Here is a 12,069-nt window from a genome sequence, read left to right as displayed (position 1 = left end):
CATTGTCACGTTCTATTAAGGATCAGTACTCATCAAGACGGATCAATACGCTCAGTTGCGACCTCCACGACGTGAGACGAAATGAGGGTGGTGTGTGACATTCGTGGAAGATTTTTTGACAGGCAAAAACATGCTCCACGAATATCAAGAATATCACTCACCAACACGCACTATTAGGAAACCTATTCAGATGCGTTAAGTCACATTAAGAATGTCAGGAATGTGTCACGAATGACAGAAAAATGACATTCGTAACGCGTGTTGCTTATGTGTAAACGCACCTTAAGGTTAGACCTTATGTGTGTGAAGTGCCTTGAGGCAACGTTGTTGTGATTTGGCACTATATAAATGAAATAAATGAAGTGAAATTGAATTTGTCTGTATGTACTTTGCTAACCTAGCCATCTAATGAAACATCAACTTAGACTGTGGAACAAATATTCCACTCCCATAAAGGAAAATATGCATAGCCCACAACATGACTCAGGTGTGTGATACAAGACTGATCAGATCGGATTTTGTTTTATTTGATTTTGAATATTTCATCTCGTCATTTTCATCAGTATCGGGCTGATACTGATCCCAAATATCGACTCAGCACGCCCCTAAAGTTAATATCCAGGTAATCTTTTGTCGCCACAGCAAGGATAAAACTAAAGTATGAAAATGTATAACACTTGAAAGTACATACCGTTGGGGTATGCCACTCTCACAGCTAGTGGTAATAAAATGTTCCATATACCTCTCTATTGAAATGCAGTGTTGCAGTCACTTCATGTTCCTGTGTGGCACACACTCTGCATCTCAGTTGTCTTCTCTCCTTCTTCTCTATTTTGCATGCACCCCTCAGAGGCAGTAAAATAGCTTCTGGCCATATCCCATTCTTTTTAAATTCCCCCAAAGAAAGAAAAGGAAGGTTGGTATAACAGTTAATCACAGCACTTCAACAGAAGGATGGGAGCATTAAACTCCATGTGGCTCCGCATGAGTCTAGATATAGGATGTGCATAGCAGAGCTGTTTCTGCCTCAGTCCTCCTGCTTTTTAGCCACTATCTTTCTCTTGCAGTGTCACTGTCAGCCTGCCCTGTGCTCGCTTCTCCATACTGGCTGCTCAACATGTAGCCGCTATGTTTGCCTTTCCATCAAAAAGTACACAAGCTTGTCTCTTTCAGTAGTCGTCATACAGCGCTGATAGTTTGCTTTGCTTGCCTGAAATGCTTTTCTGTCACCGTGGAGCTTTATCAGATTATGTATGATATGTTTAAAGACGACACACGAAGCTCAGAGAATTGTACCATAGTTCTGACCTCTATGCTTAATGTTTTTTTTTGTGTGTGTGTACGTGCATGTCTCTCTGTGCCGTTTGTCGGTGTGTGCTTCCATAATTCCTACTTGCCCTCGTGTGGCGTATCTTACATGGTTTGTGTGTGCTCTGTCATCTCTGTGCATCATCATTTGTTGGTCTGTGTGTGATCATCTCCAGGCCAGATTCTGCAGAAGGCTTTTCGTCTTGCCCTTCGGGTGGCAGTCGAAATGGAGAGAAGGACTGGGAAAATGATTCTACTACGTCATCCACTCCCTCCAACACTGAATACACAGGTAATACAGATAGAGCCAGAGTCCATGTAGCCTTTTATTTTTTTTTTTTCTTTCTAGCACAAAAGTGGAGGCAGGGCACTTGGGTGGGGGGGCTTCATCCTAGCATTTCCATTTTCTTAAAAAAGCACTGCACATGGGTTTAATTTCTGTGACAACAACCTTTCACATTGTGTGGCCACAAGAGCACAACAGTCACCAGCAACATTTAGAGTCCATCCAATCTGAACCCATAGTTGTCTCTATTGAGATTGCGCATTGTGTGTCATGTATAGGTATAGGTTTGGTGAGACAGCCAAAACAAGATTCCCCTCTATTTTGTTGGTTGTTATGGTATTAAGTCTTGCCACATGTGATTGGTTGAAATAATTACACCAAAATCTTTCTGAAAAGTTCTGAGATTTTCAACTGGAAGCGATCGCAGCTACAGGATAAAATAAAGTAGAGTACTCTGAAAGAAGACGCTGGGTGCAGGGCTTTTTCTCTACAGGAAGAAGACCTACATAGGCCCTGAGGCCTGTTGGTGCCGGTCCTTATCTCCGGGTTCCATAGCGACAAGTGGGTGAGAGTCTATGACTCTTCCTGTAAGGGATGCAATTACTTCCCTAGCTAAGGCTGGTACCCATTTATAGCTGGATGGACTGAGACAATGTAGATTAAGTGTCTTGTCCAAGGACACAAGCAGATAGTATGCGCAGGATTTGAACCTAGGTCTGCATATTGACAGGCCAGCTCCTTATACACTCAGCAACCTGCTCTATCTGGGAATAGTTGAAGCAAAGAGGCTAGCAATCGGGAGGGAACAACTATATGGACACTGCCCCATGTCATTCACTCAGTTTGTAGCTGTGCAGACATTGTACATGGACATTTTCTTTTTGTTGTCTCATGGCTATGATTTTCTCCCACAGGTCCCAAACTATACAAAGAGCCCAGTGCCAAGTCCAACAAGTATATCATACAAAATGCACTGGCTCACTGCTGCCTGGCGGGCAAGGTCAACGAAGGGCAAAAGAACAAGATACTTGATGTAGGTTTTAAAATTCTCTGGTTGTTGGGTTGGGAGTTCAGAGGTGGGACGAAGTCACCATCAAGTCACTCTCAAGTCATGAATCAGCAGGTCCCAAGTCAAGTCATAATGACTACCAATTGTTTGCAAGCTGACTTGAGACTTGCAGATTGATGACTTGAGAATGACTCAACAGTGACTTCCTTCCACCTCTGGTAGAGTTTTATCTTCCAGAATAAAGTCCTGAAAGGATTTTTTTTCATTACTTTACATGATCTGCTGCAGGAAATGGAGAAGTCTGAAGCCAATAACTTCCTGGTGTTGTTCCGTGACGCGGGATGCCAGTTCAGGTCCGTGTACACCTACTACCCCGAGACTGAGGAGATCTCCAAACTGGCTGGCATTGGGCCAAAGAGCATCACAACCAAGATGATCGAGTGTCTGTACAAGTACAACTCGGACAGGAAGCAGTTCAGCCGAATCCCAGCCAAAACCATGTCCGCCAGTGTGGACGCCGTCACCATCGCGAGCCATCTGTGGCAGACCAAGAAGCAGGGTACACCTAAAAAACTGCACCAGAAGTAGTGTTGTATTGACTTGCAGTGGTCTGGAACTGGAAGGATTTGTGGACATTGCTTTTGTTTTTTTTTTTGTTTTGTTTTTTTAGGGGGGGGGGGGGTTGTTGTTGTTGTTTTTTTTTTTTTTTTTGTTTTTTTATTGTTGGGCCCTGCTTTTACATGTCGCAACTGGAAAGTAAAAACACAAACGGGCCTCACAGATGTTGTTTTAACACATAACTGACTGCGACACTCTGGACTATTTAAATAGGCACAACTGTGTACTTGTCAGCATGTGTATCGATGTTTTTATGTGCCAAAAATGGAGATGACATTCTAGGTGGACCTATGCCTTACCTAGGCGAAGCACTAAAGCACTGAATGTTAACACCTCCTCAAGAGGAAGTTTGGGCTTCTATACGTTGATCATGCGTGGCCTTAAGCTTTTTGTGTCACATGGATGTGCTGAGAGTGTTGCGTTGAAGCCTGTTGAAAACGTCTGGTGTGATATAAGAGAGTTTGTGCGTACACACAGATCTGTGATCAGATTACGCTCCCGTCAATCTCCTGATATTTGGAAAGTTTTGTCTGATCTGGGATCAGCTAGATGCAGGATTTTTTATTATTATTATTATTCGTTTTTGCTGCTATACAGGCCTTTGTTGTTGCTGTTTTGTCATTTTAATACGTGACTGAAAAATGTAACATTTCAGATTTGTGTGTGTGTGTGTGTGTCTCATGAAGTACCAAGAAGTTGTGAGGGGAAATACCTCATGTGACGATCGCAGTTCCTGTTGTTTGTGTGCAGTCATTGTCGTGCGGTATGAGAATCATCGAACAGTTCTGGAAAACACCTGCAATAGAATCTTAATTTATTTTCATTTTGATAATGCTTTGAAGATATTTTAAAAGGCGTCTTGGATTTTATTCTGAGAAACGTATTCTTCTATACATATATCAGTGAACTCAGTTTGTATATAAGTGCAGTTTCATTAAAAATGAACAAGCTTGTAGCAGCTTTATAATTTATCGAGTATGTTGTTGTTATGGGGCCTTTTTTGTGCTACAGATGCAAAATGTGTGATCGCTCCACACTATCATCAGCTTGTAGAGTAGACGAAAATCTCATGTCATGCTATCAGTCTGTGCAATTAAAAGTACTTCAGCTGACCGTCAACATGTTGCAGACAGAACGAAAATGCTCATAATGTCACTTTAATGTGGATATTGTCTTAACTGTTGCATCTGGATTGTTGTCAAAAATAGTCCAGAGTTGTAAATAGATTATCTTACCTTTGTTGCACCTGATTACAAATGTATTTTCCACTTCAGTACTGTCACATTTATTTTTACATTATTGATCCATTTTTTTAAACTGTTTCTTCCTTTCCTATGTGTCAAGTACACAGATATATTTTCGCAAACAGAAATATATTTCATAATGATGTTTTTTGACATGTCATAGGTATGTACTGATGCAACAGTACAGTGTAAGAAGGGTAAGGGTGTGTGTGTGTGTGTATGTAAAGTGACTTGGTAAGCATACCTGTACTAAGAAAAATGTTTTTTTTTCCCCTACTCTGAATGAATTTTGATTTTATTTCACTAATATGCTTACCGCAGCTGCTCATGGATTTTTCTTTTTCTATTCTTTTGAGCTTTATTAAAATGTCAGCTATCAACAGTATCTGGTGTCTTGTTTAACCCCGCTTACTCACATTTATGATGGTGGCATCAGTAGCGGCTCTAGACGGGGGTTGAGGGAGGTGTGACATAATACAGGAAAAGCTGACTGATGAATCCTGCTGCATAAAGAATTGTGTTTCCAGTGTTTAAAATAAAAATTTTGTATTCAAAAACCATGACTAGAGAGTGAGTAGGAGTGTAATGACACACTATTTCCACAATTCGATACATGTCATGATGCATGATTGCATCACGGTTCCCACTAACTATATCGAAAGTAATCTGTGATGAATGTTGCAATTTTAAAGAAACATCATTCGAAAGTATAAATTTGTAATCCTTGATGTTACCCATTTCCTGTTTCTATATTTTCTGACTCATTTGTAGGGATGGGTATCGAGAACCGGTTCCTTTCGGGTATTGTTATGAAATGATTCGATCCACCGACATCAATAAGCTTTGTGCTTAACGATTCTGTTATCGGTCCTTCAGAGTGGCCGTTGTTTTGGGGGGTGTTTGTCAGGAAAATGATCATTTCTCTACACTGATTACGGACCCTGCTTTTCTGCAGCGCGGCTTTGCTTTGAACCTTGAACCAATCGAAGCAGTGGTTCACAGATTGAAGCAATGCTTCGATCTATTGCTTCGTTTATTCTTTCTTTCGCTTAATTTTCCCCCGCTAAAACCCTAAAGAGCATACGTCTGTGAGTATTACTTACCTGTTCTATGTTAAACCAACCTGTTATGGTCTTCTGAAACAGCTGATAGATGTATTTTATAACTTAAAAATGTGTTAGCATGTCTATGGCATTTTCAATGTTAAAAGTTAGCATTACGCATTTGCAGCTGTCACCACGTTCAGGTGCATTGGTTTTCAAATTGTAATATTTCTTAAATTTATTTTTGTTTATATATTAATAATCTAATGATTATTATATACAATTTTAGAGAAGAGACAAAAATAACCTGAATAGAAACACAACAGAAAATATAAAAGCAACTAACAATGAACATAAATAAATACATACAGAAATAAATAAATGTTTCCTGTGAACACCTAGTGACTCTCACACCTCCATTTCATCCCTGTCTTATTTAAGTTTAATGACAGTTTGTTTCGGTCAACCCATATTTTCATGTGTTAATTTCTTCAGTGATTTCCTCCAGAACTATCTAACAAACTAGAAAACTGCTGCATCCTACTAAGAGCAGAATACTACTGGAATGAATCTTAATAAGGAAAGTAGTTTTTTTTTCTCACCTAAATGGATTCAGCACTCACTCCAGTTTATCATCTGGAATAGTGTTATATGGCTGGGGGGGCCTGGCTGCCGGTTTGTTTGTCTTTTGGTTTCCTCCCAGGTGGCTTGCGTTTGGGACTGAGTGGCTGTGTTGCTGAGGCTGTCAGGACCTCACCCTGATCACCTGCGACTCGTCAGGACTCACAGCTGTGGTGCATCTGGATGGATTGGAACATGTTGGCATTTAAGACTGGAGTGCACAGTGTGTATTTGCCAGAGACTCGACCTTGTGACCAGACGGGTGAGATCGTCGTCTCGGGAGCCATCTCATCAACAGCGGATGCTGAGAACGTCCAGGTTTGATGCACAGTCTGTGAAAGAGGAGGGGGTGAGGTCTCACGCTCGTCAGCACACTTCCTGAGGTACGTTAGATTTTGTGACTAACAGTTATACAGTCAGTAAATGTGGTGTCCCTCACACCTTATTGTATTGAGCTGTTTGTTAGTCATGTATCAGCTTCCACTGCGGTGGAGTTTTGTGAACTGGATGTTCCATGCCTGCAGGTTGGAAGCTGATCAGTAATCAAGCCAGGAAGTGTTTGCTGTTTGTACACCTTTAAGTGTTCTGTGTGTAGAGTGTGGACTCACATAATGGTTCCTTCTTCACAGACTCGGTTGTTGCGGCCACCTGGGGGGTGTCGGCGGGGTCCTTGGGTCCGAAACAGCTTCTGGCTCCGGACCGTTAGCGCTGCTGGGAGCGCACCACGCCAGGCCGCACCTTTTTGTTATATTATCACTGTTATGTATTAAATTCAGTTAGCCTTTGTACCGTGCTCTGCTTATTTCATACTGGGTCCTTCAAACGCTGGTCGGTTCTCCGAGCTGCGTCCGACACATAACAGAATAGTCCCAGATTGCATTTCAGAGCTTCTAGAATTCAAACATTTTCATACATGTGGTGTTGGGGGGTAATTTTGGGTTTCAGCTTTTTTTTTGTTTTCACCACTTTCATCCGTGAATATGTCAATCGTGAGTCACTTTTGAAACAAGAATCGTCCTCCGTTCTGTTCACACAGCTCCAAACGTTGCGCGGCTCTCTGACGAGTCAAGTTAGAACGATAGAATCCAGTCGGAATTAATAACTTCAAAGCGAAACACCATTTTGTTTATTTATATTTATGTCCAGAGATCAAGGATACAGTGACCAATTTCATATTTATTTACTTTAAGACTCAATGAAATACATAGAAAAACTGTAAAGCCTACTTTTAGTACAAAATTCATGAGGTATCGATAAGGAATCGGATCGATAAGCAGAATTGATAATGGCATCGATATCGATAAAATCTTATCAATACCCATCCCTACTCATTTGTGATTGTTCTGCAGCAGGTGGTTATTTTTATGCAGTAGTTGACTTTCATGGTATGGTGATACTTTTATTTTTAAAGATTTGAAACAGGTCTCACGATACAATTATCACAATGCATTGTTACACCCCAAAGAGTCGATATTTAGCTTCCCACATTGCCTTAGAAATTTAGATTTTTCTAATTTTGGGGGGGGGGTGCCTCCCTCTCCTCACCTGAAGCTACATCCGCTACTGGCCTTTACTTAAAACCAGAATTGGCTCTCTGATATGATATTCACTGAGAAAAATTAAGATTCCAGCCATTTTCCTCATAGTACCCAGATAAAGGCTGGCTCAGCACAACTTCTTGGCATTCCCACAAATTCCGAGGATCTCCCAGGGAGAAGCCCGGTCATCCGGTCAACACAGGCTGCAAAGATGCACTTGCATTCAACAGAGTACACCCACAGCCAGGATGCGTTTGATGCTTGGCTACTTTAGTGTGAAATCAGACTGTTCCGGTCGCTGTGCAGCAAGTGAGTGGAACAGAATTCTGTTAAAAATAATCTGTGCAAGCACCTTTCACAGCACAACAAGCAATGTAATACCCCTGTAGTTACTGCAATCAGGTGATCACTTTGTTCCAGACAAGTCCACTATTAAAGTCTGTAAGGATGATATCTGTCTCCCAGATTGAAACAAAGATTGCCTGTAGTACCAGGAGGAGCACGGATCCAATGCTGCACATCCCTGCGCTTGGCTGTTTTAGTCTTTGCAATCTTGCCATTTAATGGTTCCTGGTTAACTGAAGAATCATACACAGGAACCCTGGAACTGGAGCTGAGTAACATTCCAGCAAGAGGATCAGAGATGCACACCTCGATGTAGCTGGCCCATTGTGACAGTACAACAGAGCCATCTGTTAGGAACAAACCATCATCTGCCATAACTACAGTGTAATAAGGTTTAGGTTTGGGGAAACAAAGTGCTTTGATTCCTCTGTAAGCAGGCTGAGGGTCACCAGACCACAGATGGTCAGTCACCTCATCACAGATTCCTCCAACAAAATGCCTCCTTGTCCACTCTCAGGGTCATCACGGTCTGCTTTCTCAGTTCCCTGTACAGCCTAGTGTTTCCATCAAGCTGTGCTCTACGATTCCTCTGGATGATGTTCAGAATACTCTCAGACATGAAACACCTCTTCCTATAGACACTGGCAGTTTCAATACAGCCCCCAGCAGCTTTCAGCATCTGGTAGTGGGAAAAACTCCAACATTCCATTCAGATTCTGGCTTGTTTCCATGTCTACAAGTCCTCCAGCTAGATTTCAAGCAAAATTTCAGGAGGAAGTTGGTTTGTAACCACAAATGCAACAGACCTCATTGTGAAGGAACGCCTTACACACAGAGTTAAACTTTGTTCAGTTAATACTCCGACCAGTAATCAGGCCGGGAACTCAGAGACACCCGCATGTAAATATTTAACATGATTGATGTACATTTCTTTGTGATTTAATGATGCTATAATATATGGTTCTGTTTGGTCTTAACTTTGATCATCTTGATCCAAAACTGAACCACTTTTACAGTACTCATTCATTCATTCATCTTTGGCCACTTATCTGGGTCGTAGTGGCAGTATACGCCAAGCAGCTCATCCCACCCTTCCATATAGTTAGTTGGTCAAGTCTCTAATGCTTCCCATTGGATCCCGAGGTATTCCCAAGACAGCTGGGACATGTAATTCCTCCAGCATGTCCTGGGTCTTCTCTGGGGCCTCCTCACAGTGGGATGTGCCTGGAAGACCTCCCTAGGGAGACGACCAGGAGGGCATATTAACCAGATGCCCAAACCACTGGCTCCTTTCAATGCGAAGAGGCAGCGGCTCTACTCTGAGTCCCTCCCCAGCTACATATTCTGTCCAATTAATTCAAATTTTAAGTTGTAAAATCTGTTGTATATTTTGTTCTGAATTTGCCAAACTCGTGGGCATCATGTTTCTCTCGAAGGTTGCTAGCTTTTTAACTGGGAGAGCACAATGTCAACCACACATATTTTTCGATAATTTATCCAGCATCCACATATGATTCAGTAGTTGGCAGAAGAACATCGTGGCCCACTTTGAAATATGAACATTTTATGCAGCTCACCCAAAACCCTGAATTGCAATTTTGATCAATAAAACAGAATAGCATTAAGTGTTTCCATATATTTTATGTTAAACTAGGTTAGACAAATGTAACTCATTTAAATCCCATTGACTATGTCAAATCACTTTGGATTACATTTTTAAAAATCACAAATATTTTGTGTAACTTAAACATTATTACAAAATTGAAATCAAAGGGACAGAATAGTGGATGAGTGGTTAGACTTGCCTCACACCAAGAGGGTCCTGCGATTGCTTCTCACCTGGACCTTTCTGTATGGAGACTGCATGTTCTCCTTGTGTTCTCGTGGGTTCCCTCTGGATACCCAGGGTTCCTCTCACTTCCTAAGACATTCAGGTTAGGTGAAGTGATGACTCTAAATTGACTGTAGGTGTGCGGGTGGGTGTGAATGTGTATCTGTCTATATGCGGCCCTGCAATAAGCAGACGTCCTGTCCAGGGTGTACCCCGCCTCACGCCCTGTGACTGCTGGGATAGGCTCCAGCACCCCCTCCCTCTGTGACCCTTGATTGGAGTAAGTGGGTGTAGAATGAAGACTTTTGATGACGTCTCACAATTTACCTGCAGTACCTTCACCTCCTACCAGGAAGCGGCAGTCCTATACTATGGGTGTTACTAGTCTGTGGAATATTACATAGGCATAACAAAGATAAGATCAACTTTATTGATCCCACAGGGGGGGGATTCACTTGTTGGAGCAGTAAGAGCCCTACAATAGTAAAGACAAGAAAAATATTTACATTAAAGAAAGGTGACTAAAGTATATTGCAGTGCTTGCTAGCAGGTGCATAAATACTGATGTAAACAGATTATGTGAAAAATAGAATATAAATGATATAAGTGTGTATAGATATGGTCAAATTATTGCACAGGATAAATTGCACAGTTGTGCATGTAATAAAGCACAAAAGGTGGTGGAAGACGTAGTTAACAGTGCAAAATCATTCAGGTGCTCTTTCGATCAAGCTGATGCATAAAAGCTCACCAGATGCCAGAGAGTTGTATGTTATTTTCATTTGATGAGTTACAAGATGATAGCATTTATAGTGCAGTGGATAAGAGAATATTTAGAGGGGAATCCTGCAAATGGTGATAAAAGCATCAAATTTGGCAGAAATACTCATCAGACAATTCTCTTTTCAAAAAAAAATGACTGGCCACTTTAATTTTCAATCGGTGGTCAGGTAGGGATCAATTGAAGAATTACACAGAGGTCAAAATTAAAAGATGCTCCAATCATATTGAAAAATATTCCACATTATTTTCCTGATCATAAAGATTCCAGAAAGGTATGGTATGGACTATCTGTGGCTGAATTCCATGGAGTTGCGGGATAAAAACAGCAAGAATGGTGACAAAGGTCTGTGTCATTTTGTACAGGGGTCAAAAGTTAAAGTTGCTCCAATTTTGGTAAAACATGATGCAAATTATTAGTTGAGTTACACGGTTCTAAAAAGGAATAGTTTGGACCATGTATCATCCTTACTTATCGTTACGGGGTAACATATGTCACATGTCATAGAATCCAATAGACGTAGACCTTGTTTGACCATTACTTTGGAGACCAAGCATTCAACACTGTCAGCATTATTCCTTAATAATCCTATTAGCTCAACCAATAATTTGAATCACTTTTTACCAAAATTGGAGCAACTTTAACTTTTGACCCCTGTACAAAATGACACTGACCTTTGTCACTATTCTTGTTGTTTTTATCCCGTAACTCCATAGAATTCAGTCACAGATAGTCCAAACTATACCTTTTTGGAATCTTTATGATCAGGCAAATAATGTGGAATATTTTTCAATATGATTGGAGCATCTTTTAATTTTGACCTCTGTAATTCTTCAAGTGACCCCTACCTGACCACCAATTGAAAAGTCAAGTGGCCAATCATTTTTTTCAAAAGAGGAGCGTCTAAGGAGTATTTCTGCCGAATTTGATGCTTTTATCACCATTTGCATGATTGTTTCACTTATCTGCTGCACTATGGGAGTTGTCTATACAAGCTGGTTTCTCACTCTCCCACTCATTCACATTTTTGTTGTCCAAGCCCAATCCAGTGTGATTAATTTGAGACAGACACCCACACCAATAAAAACGAACAAATAAAAAAATAAAGCAGTGAAATTGGGGTCTGATTCATTGGGGTGAAAGAGAAATGAATGCAGTTGTTTTGTGCTGCTGCTGATGTGAAGTTTGTGTGCCTGGTGGATGGATGGATGTGGATGGAGGCGGTGCTCGGTGCTCGGGCAGGGCGGCAGCAGACCGCAGAAGAGCGGTGCAGAAACATCCAGCAAGAAAGACAAGCCGACACGGACCAGGAGGACGCACACGCCTTTAACAGGAAAAAAAAAGCAACGAAAACACGAGGGATAACCGTCGTGACAGCGTCTGTCACCAGAACTGGAACAGCGTCGCTTTTTTAGAACCAGGTGAGCAGATTTGTGTCGCTATGG

At 41.3% G+C, this 12,069-nt stretch overlaps 2 protein-coding genes across 3 annotated transcripts in view; both read left to right on the top strand.

The window, feature by feature from the left end:
- camsap2b (calmodulin regulated spectrin-associated protein family, member 2b) overlaps positions 1-4,850 on the top strand; it is a 109,885-nt gene extending 105,035 nt beyond the window's left edge. The window contains exons 19-23 of one of the 2 annotated variants that reach the window (XM_034184089.1): positions 851-916; positions 1,485-1,600; positions 2,509-2,627; positions 2,892-3,242; positions 3,306-4,850. In XM_034184089.1, the coding sequence (XP_034039980.1) occupies positions 851-916; positions 1,485-1,600; positions 2,509-2,627; positions 2,892-3,191 (601 nt within the window). In that variant the 3' untranslated portion in view covers positions 3,192-3,242; positions 3,306-4,850. Of the gene's footprint in view, positions 1-850; positions 917-1,484; positions 1,601-2,508; positions 2,628-2,891; positions 3,259-3,305 lie in introns of both variants that reach the window. The other variant, XM_034184090.1, reaches the window with a different exon arrangement.
- A 6,986-nt stretch (positions 4,851-11,836) lies between these two features.
- Positions 11,837-12,069, top strand: part of wdr47a (WD repeat domain 47a) — a 37,335-nt gene continuing 37,102 nt past the window's right edge. The window contains exon 1 of the mRNA XM_034184125.1: positions 11,837-12,045. The gene's annotated coding sequence lies outside the window, so the exon portion shown is untranslated. The remainder of the gene's footprint in view (positions 12,046-12,069) is intronic.

This window comes from Thalassophryne amazonica, chromosome 12 (assembly GCF_902500255.1).
Source record: "Thalassophryne amazonica chromosome 12, fThaAma1.1, whole genome shotgun sequence".
Classification (NCBI taxonomy): domain Eukaryota; kingdom Metazoa; phylum Chordata; class Actinopteri; order Batrachoidiformes; family Batrachoididae; genus Thalassophryne; species Thalassophryne amazonica.
The sequence above is the reverse complement of the archived record's forward strand: the minus strand, read 5'-3'. Positions and strand labels throughout refer to the sequence as shown.